General features: G+C 38.0%; 2 protein-coding genes across 2 annotated transcripts in view; one reads left to right on the forward strand and one right to left on the reverse strand.

Annotated features, from left to right (window-relative positions):
* Positions 1-1016, forward strand: part of DDX60 (DExD/H-box helicase 60) — a 47051-nt gene extending 46035 nt beyond the window's left edge. The window contains exons 36-37 of the mRNA XM_059817762.1: positions 744-806; positions 911-1016. Coding sequence (XP_059673745.1) covers positions 744-806; positions 911-1013 — 166 coding nt within the window. The 3' untranslated portion in view covers positions 1014-1016. The remainder of the gene's footprint in view (positions 1-743; positions 807-910) is intronic.
* A 2674-nt stretch (positions 1017-3690) lies between these two features.
* Positions 3691-13966, reverse strand: LOC104261708 (uncharacterized). The gene is made up of 8 exons (XM_059817806.1): positions 13427-13966; positions 11890-11976; positions 11451-11684; positions 9609-9631; positions 8611-8756; positions 7936-8036; positions 7739-7840; positions 3691-6647 (listed from the first exon to the last, which is right to left on the reverse strand). The coding sequence occupies exons 1-8, from the start codon at positions 13964-13966 to the stop codon at positions 4860-4862; spliced, it is 3021 nt and encodes a 1006-aa protein (XP_059673789.1). The 3' UTR covers positions 3691-4859.
* Positions 13967-14315: the final 349 nt, after the last annotated feature.

Raw genomic sequence — 14315 nt, forward strand, 5'->3', positions numbered from 1 at the left:
TTACAGCAGCAGAGTTTGGCACTAATGCTACATTATCAAGAGATGAGGAAATATACTGATTATAAAATCACGTTCTTTGATTCTATCAAGCTCATCTAGTGAAAGATGTCCCTGCCCATGGCAGGGGGGTTGGACTAGATGACCTCTAAAGGTCCCTTCCAGCCCAAACGATTCTATAAATCTATTGTTTTCAACACAATACTGATTGTAATTTTTTTTTTAAAATGTGGTATTCTATTGTTTTCAACACAATACTGATTGCAATTTTTTTTAAAATGTGGTATTCTTAATTACTAGGAACTGATTTTAAGTTGCTTTTCAGTAATCAGTGGTCCTTTTTGCAAAATATAGGGTCTTCATCATCTGTAGAAAGCTTACACCATCTCCTGCTCAATTTAGCCAGATTTGCCTCAAGTATAGCATTCCAGTTTAGCTTGTGACAGGTTAGTTATTCAACTGAAACCATGTTCTCAAGATACTACTAAAAAATTGAATTATTTTTCCAAATATTACTCATGAGTGTTTTATATGTTTAATATAATTATAGAAACATGTGTCTCTACAGCATTATTAATTATTTTAAGCTTATAGTTATTCTACTGTAATTCTAATGAACTAGTATGTCAGTGTTTGAGGCCACGGCATATTCTCTCTGCATCCTTACCCAACCTACATGGCAGGGTTTATTAAAGGTGAACAGTATGTTACAGTGCATACTCACTTGAATTTTTTTCTTTCTTTAGGTTAAATGAAGGAGATGCTTACTACGCACTCAAGGATTTTTCACTCCTCATTAAGTCTATTGGGTATGATAAACTTGTGCTTTTTAATATACAGTATGTATTTCTTCTTTAAAGCAACTTAAAATTAAACAATGCACTTCTTTTTTTTTTCCCCCAAAAAACCCCAGAACATCACTGAGTGAATTGTGTGATGATCCAAATGATAATGTTCTACTGGCATTTCAACAACTGGGTGAAATCTATGAAGAGAAGCTGAAGTGTGTTATGTGAAGAGAAAAGAAGAAAAAAAAAAAAAAACCAGCAGTACATAATACTCTTACCACACAGATCAGCTGCCTTTTAAGTTGTGACTAAGTCTGAGTTATCAAATATGTTCCATAATAAAGCTTTAGTAATATCCAATATTAGAAATACAAAGTTTACTTTAGAAAATTATCCTTTACACATTGACATTTTAGCAGCTCCAAAGTCAACTAAGTAATTGTTTCTAATAGATTACAAAACTAGGTAGTTGCAAATATCTTTCAATTGCACTTTTTTTTTTCAGGCAGTGATATATATGTTAAGACAGCTCTCAGAAATACACTGAACAAGTGTCACAGTTCTGACAGCTGGTGAGATTAGGCTCCCAAGTAGGACAGCAGTAGAAACTTTCAGGCCATTTGTGAAGGATGTTGAGCAATTACTTTGGCAATTACAATCAGATTGTTCTAATAATTTTCCAAGGTTTCTATTAACTTATGAAGTAGTACCTTCATGAACCATTATAGAAGCTTTTAAACTGGTCTGCACTTTTAGTCTACAGAATTTGAAGTATAAAGAGGGTTTTATATCAGTACAATGAAGTTTGATTAATAAAATGTTCCAACCATATGCAGAATTGCTTAATTTTTTACCTCTTGTATCCTTAAGAGTCAGAAAGATCCAGGATACCTCTAGCATACTTGTCAAAAAGTCCCTTGCAATACAAATTATTGAGTTTAGTAAAATACGTTTCCTAACTATTTTATTGTTTTTTGCTGGGAAGACCAAGTTTTCAGCAGTATTTTCATACTATTCCTGAAAATTCCTTGGTTTAACACTACATTTCAGTCTACTTGTAATATGAAAAATATATACATACATACTAATGTTTAGATAACCTAAGAAAATGAAGCTTTGACAACAGTTCTCATTGCCACACACAATTTTATAATGATGACCAAGATAGTGATCCAAGTTATTCTATATTGATAATAAGCAAAACATACATTAAGGACAATTCAGAATCCCACTTCTTCGAATTAGCTCTGGTGTTCATCAAACAATCACGGATGAAGTCTTTGACTTGAAATCTCTTCAGGCAACATTAAACTACATGCAACCTGTTGCTAGGAGATATTGAAGGGAAAACCTGTATGTAGTCAGGTAGTGCTGCTGAGCTACCATCAACTGACTTAAAACTCTTTTTTCCTTCCATTTTTTTTTAATGTGTGAAACAAAATTATGACAGAAGTGGAACATAGCAGTAGAAAAGACTGCTTTAACTCTGCTTGGAAAATAAAATTTACTCAAATTATTCCTTACAGTCTGGCAAGTCATGCCATATGTAGATAAATCTTGCACAACTGTTCCTCAGCTAGAGTAGAGGTGACCTTATTTAGACCTTTCCATGTTCATGTTTCCCGATATAAATGGAGTAAGCTTTTTAGCTAAGACACAATTGATTGACCAAGCAATAGAGTCAGAAATTGGTCCTCTTGTGTTCTCAGTTATTTGACCAGTGAGCATGAAATCCTGGGTGAAAACCAAGCTTATTAGGTCTATCACAGGGTACTGATTTTATATGCTGAAGACTGTAATGTCCTTTAAAGCATTAGTAACAGCAGTCAACATTTCACTTTTAATAATTTGTATAAAGAGCACCTCACTCCTGTTATGGCTTTTACTGAGAAGGCCAAGTGATTAAGTCAAAATGACCAAGGAATCAACTTATGAAAACATAAGAAAAATCAATACTTCTACTGATTTATATCTGGGACGACCGTAATTTTACTGTGACCTATTGTAACTAAAACATTCTGCTTACCATTTATCTCCCCTGTAACTTAGACAACTTGCCATGCTTGAAAAGCAGTCCTAGGACTGGATTGAACCCACACACCAACAATTTCTGCTTTCAACAACACTGTATCATAGTCTGTTTATTTGCTTTATGATTCTATAATAGTGTCTTTTCACTAAAAGACGAAGTATCTGCTTTAAACTTTAACTTTTATCAAACACCTATGAAACGCTAACAGAAATGAACAAACACATTGAAAATAAGAAATTTTAAGAAATGCAATAGGGCTTCTGAGTAACCCTAACTCATTAGGAATTTTTTTTTGCCACTGTAACAGAAAACATTTTCTACAACCTTCTGGCAACAAGTTTCATAGATGCCTTATCTGTCTCTCCAAAATTGTTCCATTTCTCTTGCTTTCATTATAGTAAGATCAACCTCCATTCATGACACACTGCCATTATCACCACACTCAGCTTTTGTCTTCCAGTAATTTAACTTAACACCTTTTTAACACTTCCCTCCTACACATGCAGAAGAACATGACAAGACTGTCTAGAAATAAAAGCAGAACAATTCTTAGGAAAAAAACTGAAATACAGCAAGACTTAAGAGATGAACATAAAGAACTATAATACTAGCAACAAAGAGAATTTTCACCACCTTCCTTACTATAATGCAGATGTAAAAGGAAGTTCAGTAAGTTTTATAAATTCCAGAAACTATTTTTCAGCACATTTAATAGAGGAATGCACTGTGACAGAAAAACTGAGGCCAACAATTTGTCACAATAAGTATATTGGTACTCTTGCAGAGATTTAAATTTAAGTAATATTTCTCTTATGAAGTTACAAAGATAATTTAGAATTTTTTTTTTTTTTTTTTTAAAAAAAAAGACAACTATCTAGTTGCCAGTGAAAACTTCTGAAGGGATATTAAACAGTCTGCATTCTGATCTAATACTTGCCAGTTGACATGCCTACCTAATGCAGGATTAATTTATTTAAGATCTGGCACCAGCCAGATTTCACTACATGAAACAGAGCTTTAATCTAAAAGAATACTACCGTCTGTGTATTCTAATAGCTAAAGCACAATTACCTCTTGGATGCAAGAAAATGGTTAATACATTAGAAAAGATTGTATTTTTATCCTCACTTTGTATCATATTTCATAGACTAAAAATTCAATGAGTTCTGGATCATTAATACTTACTTTCCTTTTTTCCTGTTGTTATACAAATTGTAAAAGGAGATTTTTGTGTTTTAAAAGCTAGATTCTCCTAATGCTTTCATCAAAACAGCAAGTTAATATCTGTCCACTGACTCCCAAACTGTTGCCAAAAGGAACTGAAAATTAGTTGTGAGTTACTTTTCATAAATGCAGCATTTCAGGAGTGTAGCTGACACCCTTCTGTGGTGTTTAACAAGACAATGCATTGATGTGGTGTTTCAATTTCAAAAGCATAAGAGAAATTACACCAGAAGTTGCACATTCGATATATATTAAATACATCATAGAAAAAGAAAACAGCCAAAGGGAGATATGCAAAATAATTTTCAGTAATGCCCTTCAACATTCTTTATTTTCCCCATGGCTGTCCTCCCTCCCTGCCTATGAGGTGAATGCTATTGTGTGCACGCTTACTGATTTAACCCTAGTGCAAGCGCTGCTGTACCACAACAGCAATATACTGCTTCCTGTTGCCGAGGCTTCACCAAACCTGCTTTCTGGGACACCTCAGTCCCCCACCACCCACACATACCCCACTGGCACTTCCCGGAAGGTCTGCATTCTTAAAGATACAGCATATATAGTCATACTTGAGTCTTTAACAAGACATGACATTTTTGGTTGTTTCTTCAGTTTGGGTTTGTACTCTAAAAATTGCTTTAGTACATTGTACTTGTGGATAAGCAGTTACGTTTCTAACACAGAGATACCTCAATTCGCAAGAATCAGGGAGAATAACAGCTGTAAAATCACAGGCATCCCCACTTTTTGATGTGTTAAGTAGCATTTACTGAATTCCAACTTATTTAAGTATAGTTATCTTCCGTTTTACTCTGTCTTCATGTCTCCGATTTTCTTCTAGTAGATATTTTGTCTTCGGCAACAGAAAAATATTCTGATGCACTGCTGGTATCAGTGGAGACGGATGTTTGACTTAGCTCTTCAGTGTCAGAATCACTGTCACTTGGCATTCCTCCTGCCTCATTTACAATAAGCATAGAACCTCCTGAAGATGGATTATTGCATGTGCCAGGAACAGAACAAGCTGCATTCTGAAATTGTACAGACTCAGATTCATCTTCCCTCCTAGGACAGAAACAGTTGTTTTCAGCAACGGTTTCACTTTTTGCATCTTTTACCTTTGTTTCTTGTTTTGTTGCTGTAATAGAAAGTTGAGTGGAAGATACATTCTCATATTTAACAGGAAGGGCAACTGAACATAAAGGCTGGCTACAAGAATTACTATCAGCAAGCATTTCTGCACTTTCAGTTTTCTTAGATGAATTTATAGGAAAGAATGAACCTTCATTTTTTGGATGACTATATCCAGAAGCAGGCTCTGCACACTCTGAAGATACAGGCTTCCCTAGATTTATAAGCGTTTTGTCAGGAGATTTCATCTCTTTCTCCATTTTTTCAGTAGCATTTCCAGACAAAAACATGGAGGAAGTCAGCAAATCAGAGGTATTTCTGACAATACTTCCAAATGAAAATACTGGTGAAGGCACCTGAGAACAGTTATTTCTGAAGGAAAATACACAATTAGTGGGGAGAAGGGGGGACTCAGAGGCATCATTCACCCCAGCTGCAGTGTTGGTTTCTGAAGTACTGCAAGCTACAGTTGTGATGGATTTTGAGGCGTTGGCTTTTTGTTCCCATGAGACAGATAGTTTCTGTGTACCATATCCTGCAGTTTCCTTTGCAAAAAGTGTTTTTTCTCTCATGTGAGATAATGTATTTTTGTCAGATGGCTTATCAGATTGGCTAAAAAATGAGGATAATGGTAAAACCTTACATGAATTGCTGACTCCCGGTCCTGCAAAACCGTCTCTTTCTGGATTGCCAAAGGGAAATGAAAAATCTGTCTTCACACTTTCTGCTGAGTCTAAATTAGGACTGGTTGAAGCATCAGAAACTGTGGGTTTGGTTACAGGACCATGTTTTCTAAATTTGCTTTCATCCTGGTTATCTGTTTTATCCGCAGGATCACATTTTCCTAGATAAAATTGAGGGAAAACATATTTTCTGTCTTTCTTTTTAAAGGAAAATGTACCTGCATCTTTAATAAATCTGGGTAACGAGTTGTTACATGCACTGAACGCAAAAGATGAAGCAGAAAGTCTCTCTGCAGAAACATCTAGAAATTCTAAATCTGAAACAGTAACAGCTACTGATGCTGCTGGTTTTAAGCCAGATGAAGCGCTAGAATTTGTGTCCATTTCATTGGAAACAGTAACTGCTGATGCCTGCATTGGCAATTTTTCTTTAATTACTAAGCCTTTAGAGTTTTCTGAGAAGGCTGGAGTGGTTACTTCCTGGGAACTCCTCTCACAAAACAATTTTAAGTCACCATTTGTTTCAGAAAAGTTCGTATTTGTGGATGGGATGCTGTGATTACTGGTTCCAGAAAAGCTTCTCTCAAAGCCATCTGCTCTTTGCAGGGTTCCGATTTTTACTTTATCTGTGTTATTTGCTTTGGTAGGTGAAAATACAAAAGGATTTCCGGAGGACCTAATCTTCAAAGCCTCAGCAGTTACAAATTTATACTTTTTATTTGCAGGTAAAGTTTGTGTCTTGAACTCATTGGTGAGCTGCTGACGTTCCATGTAGTATTTGTAACGCAACTCCTACAATTACAGCAAAGAATCCCATTAAGTAAAATGGCATTTGTGGATTCAGAGGTTATAAAACTCACATACAATCCTAAGACTGAAGAAAAGTTTTCATATATGCTGTAACATTTATGATGTATTTTTCCATTGCTGACAGAAGGCAACAGAACACAAGTCATTATGGAAAAAAGTTCTTTAAAAACAATTGAACAAGATACACATGGAACCCTGATGACAAAGTAGGTTTTGAAATAGAAAACTATAGAAAACTGTATTTAAAGTCACTGCCAAAACTAGAAAGAGCTAAAAATACTAGCTTAGACATTAAGCGACACATTCTCAAATTGTCATGAAAAATAACCATCTGAAACCAATTTAGGGTTTTTTTTACTAGATACAATAACTATATAAATTGTATTCTCAATGGGAATAGAAAAGAGATGTTCTCCAAAATAGTACAGCAAAAGAAAAATAATTCTATATTTAAAGGACCTAAGCAACTTTTTCATTTAATCATCTGCCATTGGTATTCTCAGAACGTATGTTTTTTGACTGACTGTCATCCATGCTTCACTGACTGTAACTAGAATCATTTTGTACAGAACAGTAGTCACTCAGCCACCGACACAGAACTGCTAGTAAGTGAAAAAAAAAAATCTAGTTGTATAACTAGATCATTGGACACGAAACAAAAAAGAGACTGGATTCAGTTTCATGTCAAATTATCATGACTTTAGGTAGTCTTAGAAGAGGGAATTCTATTATCTTCAGAAAACAGAACACTTGGCAGCTGACTTCCTCTTCAAATAGGCCATAGAGAAGCTTATTTGGATTAGAAAGCTACAGAAGTGACTCAAAAAGCCACACTAAAATGTAAAAATAAGTATTTCAAGTCAGTAGTAAGATTAAGTTCCAGCTTTCTGAAGAAAAAAGAAAAAGAAGAGTCAAATCATGACAGCTTTAATAACCTAGTCAGATTTACATTCTAGAATTGGAAGGGTACCTTTCTACTAAGAAAATTAAAAAATATTATAAAAGCTTATTCAGAAAGTTGTGCCATAACAAATATGAACTTAGCCATACTTACAACAGATGTTCAATCATACCTCATGACTCATGTTTTGAAACGCTGACATTTCTGATATTGACATTAAGCGAGTACAAATCCTGCTACCGTCTGCTAGTGCTTCCTCCTGTCCTGCTACAGGCTGAAAAATGTTTTGCAGCAGGTATTATAGTTTGTTTTAATAAGACAAAATAAATAAAATAGTACAGTGTTGTAGCCCCATAGCCAATAACTTACAAGAAACGTGTTGGGTATATTCTTCTGGTCCTGCCATTGCTTTATGTTACTTTTAAATAGAGTATTTTTTGTTGAGTTCTCATTTCCTGCAGAAGGTAGATCTATTAGAAAGAATACAAGAATACTGATGGAAAGTATATTAAGTATGGAAAATACTGAAAGGTTCCTGTGCATCTAAACATAGATTCCAATTAAGAACAGAAGTATATTGCCTTAAGTGAGACGCTAGTACTTGTAGAAAGTTCTGTGATCTAAAGCAAGAGGCCTGCATAAATGCCTGGAGATGCCTGCCCTGATATAAAACCCAACATTTTCTCCTATGAGGTAAAAGCATTCAATCAGAGCATGGTTAACATTCATATTACACTACAACAAATGTCCATCTAGTTCAGCAACACACTTCTGACAGTGGCGATACTGGTTGTATGGGAAAATTATAATGCGACTTCCCCCAGCTTCCAAAAATACAGCCTAGGGACTTTCTAGAGAAAGCACATTCATAAAATGAATTTAAAAGCCCCTGATGAATTTATAATCCATTAATTTGCTCAGGTGCTTTCTGATCACTTGCATACTTCTGCCATGCAGATTGTTTATCAGCAATTAGTTCCACAAGTTGCAGGTTAGTAGAGTGACTTCCTGAATCTTGTCCTGTATTAAGTCCTTCTTCCATACCTTTAACAATGCCTACATTAAGGGGCATTAACTTCAAAGCCAAGATTTCGTTAACCACAGGTTTGATATCCATCTTCTTTTGAGTGTACTCTGGTGGTTTTTCATAGCTGGATGCTATATTCATCAGGTCAAGATGAGTTTTCATTCTGGAAAAGGGAAAAAAAACCCAACTTAAACACTTTTCTTAAGCCTCACATGCCAACAACTAAATTACACCTGCCTAGTACAAAACCAGTATTTTAAAGAGAAATCACTAGGAGGGAAAAGAAATCAGAAAAGTAAGTCTTCAATACAATGTCAAGTTTCCTAGATTTTTTTCCTTAAAACTTACTACTTGATGATTCACTTGAATTAGGTTTCATACACAATGAAATCTGCAAGAAGTAGTGCCTGTAGTTCAGCAAAAGATTACCCCCCCCTTTTCTTAGTGTATTATACCCGAATCTAAATTATACTTTTTCTTAAGAAGGCATTGCTAATGTTAGTCTGAACCACAACAGATTTTAAAGAACTCCATTTCCAATATGTTTTCTTAAACTCTGCTTAAAAAGGGATATGAAACGTAATTAAGAATCTTCAGAATAAAACATACAGAGTATGTGCACTACAAACACAAAAATGAAGACACTGCAGAATCTCCATACACACTCTTAGACTTAAAGATTTCTGTAAAAGCTCCAGGCATGCTTCAGTATTCCTGAGTTTAAGCAAGATAATCACCATGTATTAATGAATTCCTATACTCAGTTTTTGTCAGGGAGCCAATTCAAAAGATTGATTATCTTTAATCCCAGAGAGTAGATCACTAAAATTCTTGACACATTTCCTAAAATTTGGAATATGAAGCATCCAAAAATCTGAAAGCATTATCATGTCTTAATGAATACTGTTTTCATTTTAGGTTGCTATATCTGACCATATCCAAAGTAACTATTTTCTTAGTTTTTAATCTTAAAATTACATTAGAGAACTAACAAAGCATGAAAAAAAATATATACCTTGTATTCAAGCCACAGGCCACCTATAAATAAAACAAGAATTTGTAAGATATGAATGAGTTTTCCTCCAACTCTCAAAAGGAGATTATTGCTTTATCAAAATACTTCAGAGACTGCACTCCCTGTCTTCATTTCACAGAGTAGGAAATAAACCTTCTAACATTCAAGAAAAAGAGCATCCAAATGTTTAAAAAAAAAGTATGTCTGGGACAACGATTTATCTTGTAATATTTTGTGTTAAAGACGAAAAGAACTCCTTCAGAGCCAAATGAAGGCATTTAAATCATGACTCATGACCCATATGGTTATCTAATCAATTTGAGATGTTCGGGTATTTGTAAACATTCAAATGAAAGACTATTTTGCATTTCTTGGTGAGGGAAGCCTCTCCTACCTGCTCTCAAGATGCTATTACACTGAGATTAAAAAAAAGCTGTCTTTTTTTTAAAATCAGCCAGATAATGGCAATATGAAGTGCACTGCTCTGTAGTCAAGTGATACTTCCCAAAGAATAGGTAATGAAAAGTAAAAAACTGACTGGATTATAGACTAGCTGCTTCCCTGTAAAAATCTGGTGATGTCACTGTACTGAATCTTAAAACAACAACTACAAAAACCCAACTCACTGAAATGAGTTGTGTACTGTTACAGGGGGCAGGCAGGCAGGTGCTAAATTTAAAGCATACTAATCACGAGTCAGAATATTTCTTCCAAAAGTAGGAGTCGCTTTTACTTTGGGTAAAAGTGAAATTTTCCTTAACAAGTTGTTACCAGAAATTTAGTCAAACTCTAAGTACTTTCTTAGCTTCTCATTTATCTGAAGGCAGCAAGAAGACCCTTTGCAAAAGCCAGCAATATGCTGTGTTTTTTTAGGAAAGCATAAGCCTTGAAGTTAAAGAAAACACAAAATTCAGTAGTTATTTAAGTACTTTGCCCCTTATCTACCATCTGCCTAAATTCCACACAACTGCGACCACAGTGTTTGATGTAAGTGAGATGAAAAGGTCTTCACTAGCTTAGTCAACAGTGAAGATTAAGCTTGTGTCTTAGGTTCCTCTAGCATTTATCTCTAAATCAGAAACAGTGCTTTTCTCTGCAATTCCCTTAAACATTATGAGGAAGACTTTCAAGGTCTTGTACACAGAGGTGTATATATGACGTAGTACAGTGTATGTCAGAAGTACCTAAGCTAGCTTTGAATAGGCTGATTTATCTCCGTTGCACACCTCGGTGCAAAGTTTACAGCAGGTTTTAAAATCAGTATAATCACCCTAGCTCAGTTATCCCAACACAGTACTCCACTGTGCAGCACAGGCAAGTTACCAGTTTTGGGAAAGATTGGAGTCAGAAAGCATTTTTAATGTCTTACAAGTTTAAAAATGAATGAATGTGCTTAATGCACAAAGCATTTGAAAATAAGTATGAAAAAGCAAATAAACATGAGAGAATTTTGAAGGTAGTGCTAATAAATAACTCCCTGCCCCACACCAAGGCAGCTTACATTCACAGCTGGTAGCATAATATAGCAAGTGTTACAGCAACAGCTAGCTATATAGTCAATATTAATTTCATTAGTTTTCAGTGAAGAAAATAAGTGTCTACTGAATTCACCAAATATCACTGATAAGCTGCAGAGAAAGCTGTTCAAACTTCTCTAAAATGAAAAGCATTGTTATAAAAAAAAAAGTATGAAGTGTTAAATAATTTTAGTCTGTATTTTTCGTTTGTTGAATTTGTTTTTCCTGATCCAGTCATTATCATAATCTACAGTATAGCAAGCTCTATATGACATTTGAGGTTCATTATACAACTGATATCAAATAATAACAAAAAGGCCATCACCTCCAGGAAACACTGGGGATCACACTCATGGACAAGCTTTTCACAATCCTTCAAAAAATTCTCAATGGTCTTCTTGTGAGTTTCCTTCATTTTCTTCCAAATCTGAAATTCTTTCTCTGTTTTACTTCTTTGATTTTCAACATCTTCTAGCAATTGCCGTTTCTTCATTTCCAGAGTTTTGAAAATTTCTCCAAATTCCAGTGCAATTATCTCTGCATCATTGTTCAGCACCACCTACAAGCACAAGAACACAAAAACAGATGAAAATGCAGTAGCAACGTCTACACGGAGTCACTTCCCTAAGTAAGCTCAGAGCACATCTATGCCACAAGAAGCACCAGTATGCTCCATGTTGTGATTACCCTATCATAAAAAGAGAAACAAAGACATATATATATATATCTATATATATATATAAATTCCAGCGTCTGTAACTCACTTCCATATCATTCGGTTGACTTGATATTTCATTCATCAGCTTCTCATTTATTATTCTCATTTTTTTTAGACTGCTGAAGAAGGTTAACTGCAAGACAATTGAAACACTTAGTACGACTTTATCCACTCCAAAAAATAAATACATTTCAGTGGTTATCTAGAATCACATCATGGGATGTTCTGTACAACGTATTAAACAAAGGGTGTGATTCAAAACATCACTTAGTAACATTTAATGCTTTCCTGGATCAGTACACAAACTTTCTTTTGCTATTTCTCTCTCTCAGAGTCATGTTTTTAGGCTCACCTACAATGCATCCTGCTAGAATGGCTACAGGTTTATAGTTGAAACATTGTTTTCCTCAGCCTTTTCTTTAACCTCTCCCCTCTCACACCCCCCGGCCCCCATCACAATGTAAGTTTTAATGCTGTTATTCCAGTTTGACAAGCAACTGTATAATACTCACTTTTTTTTTTATGCCTCACACTGATAAAATAGAAAGTTGTCCATAACTGAGTTACTTCTGTTTGGTTTTAAACTAAGATTATCACTGTTTTTTCCACCTTTACCTCACTACGTTATCACTAAGTTTTACATAGAAAGTCTAGTGCAAAGACTATTTTCCCCTGGTTTCCCGAGTGACACGCAATTGGTGATGGGAAAGGCAGGAGGGAAATCAGTGCAAAAACGACTTTTGGCTTAAAGAATAGTCAGTGCTGTACTTAAACGTTTATACCTATACTCTTCATCGGTGCCCTGCAGTTGTTTCAATTACTGCACAGCAGAACTGCCGTATGACATGCCAGCCTGCACCCAATTTGCATAGGGCATGAAAAGCTCATTCTACCCAAATGGTAGCTATTTTAGCAAAAAAAAAAAAATCACAACTACTACCACTACAACTAGCCAACCAACCATTAGGCCAGGCAGTTGCCTTCTTCATGCAAACAGGAATGCATTTTGGTTATACATTTATCAAATTATCACTTACCTAAACCATCTATTTCTAAATATGTAACTATCTATGATCCAAATTACCTATGCCAGCTCAGAAAGCCTATAACCAAAATATCTGTGGATGGTGGGTATTTTTTTTTTGTTAGTAGGACTAGCATCTTCCTAAACTTGGAAAAACTGGATCCAGACATGCAATAAACTCTTAGCATCAGTGTGCTTTTTCAGCAAAGACTGCAAGTCTCTATATTAAAAAACAAAACAACAGAACCCAACCACCCCCAACTCATCAGGCGCTTTGGGAAGTTGGGTTCAGATCTGTGGATACTGCAATATTGCCTGGTCCCCTGTACGTGGTGGGTGAACTCTGACGGCAGCAGGGGAAGGAACACCCCTGGTATCCACAAACAAATCCTGACTCCTGGTTCAGAGCAGCATACTCCCCCTCTGCCTCTCGCCTGCCCACCACACTGCGTTTTTCCCTGCGTTTCTGAGTAAAAGCACCCCGGGCCCGGTGGGATCCCCTGGGAGAGCCCGACCTCCCAGCCGGACCCCTGGCGCGGAGGGGAAGCGCCGCGCTCACTTTTTCTTCCTGGTACACAGTGTCTATGAGGTTGACCGAGTGGAAGATGCCTTGGTGCTCCTCAGAGACGCACTGCCCGCACCCTGCCTGGCGGCACATCCGGCAGTAGAGCTGCACCAGCCGGCTCGGATGCTTCTGGCAGGTTCCCCCGAGCGCCAGCGGAGAGAGCAGGTCAGGCCCCTGCCCTGCCTCCCCAGCCTTGGAGGCCCCCGCCGTGCCGGACCGGTAGAGCTTGACCACCTCCGCCAGGGTGGTGTTGACGGGCAGCGCAGCGGCGCCGCCGCGGGGCAGCGGGCAGAGCTTCCTGCACAGCGGGCACGACACGCGGCCGCTGGCCGCGCCGCCGCCAGCGCCCGGCCACGGCCCCCCCCGGGAGAGGCGGGCCTGCCCCTGGCCCCGCTGCTGCTGCAGGCGGGCGGCCTCGGCCGAGGCCAGGCACTCCAGCACGCAGTCCCGACAGAAGTTGTGCGAGCAGAGGGGCAGCGTCACCGGCTCCTCGAAGAGGGACAGGCACACGGCGCACGTCAGGCTGGCCTCCATCTGCGACAAGCAGGGGGGCGGCTGAGGCCGACACTCCCGCTGCCCCGGGCCCGGCTCGCAGGCGGGACGGCTGGGCGCCCCCGGCTCGTCCCGCTGCCCCGGGCCCGGCTCGCAGGCGGGACGGCTGGGCGCCCCCGGCTCGTCCGGCTGCCCCGCTGCCTCCAGCTCGACAGCAGCGGGCTCCACCGCTGGAGGGGCCGCGGACCACGGCGAGGAAACCGAAGACCCCACAAGCTCCGAGCTCCAACCGCCAACTTCCCAGGAAGTGGAACCCGGCAGCAGGGGGAGGGGCAAGAAGAGACGCAGTGGCGATTGGGGAAGGCGCGAGATTGACACCGTCGCTTTCCAG

This window comes from Gavia stellata, chromosome 5 (assembly GCF_030936135.1).
Source record: "Gavia stellata isolate bGavSte3 chromosome 5, bGavSte3.hap2, whole genome shotgun sequence".
NCBI lineage: Eukaryota > Metazoa > Chordata > Aves > Gaviiformes > Gaviidae > Gavia > Gavia stellata.

Excerpts from the sequence above, each read along its gene's own strand:
- LOC104261708 (XM_059817806.1), bottom strand. The coding sequence starts at position 13,966 with ATGGAGGCCAGCCTGACGTGCGCCGTGTGCCTGTCCCTCTTCGAGGAG. Across the intron at positions 8,757-9,608 it reads GCCTGTGGCTTGAATACAAG|AATGAAAACTCATCTTGACC; the intron begins GTATATATTTTT and ends TCCCTTTTCCAG. Across the intron at positions 8,037-8,610 it reads TAATGTAGGCATTGTTAAAG|ATCTACCTTCTGCAGGAAAT; the intron begins GTATGGAAGAAG and ends TCTTTCTAATAG.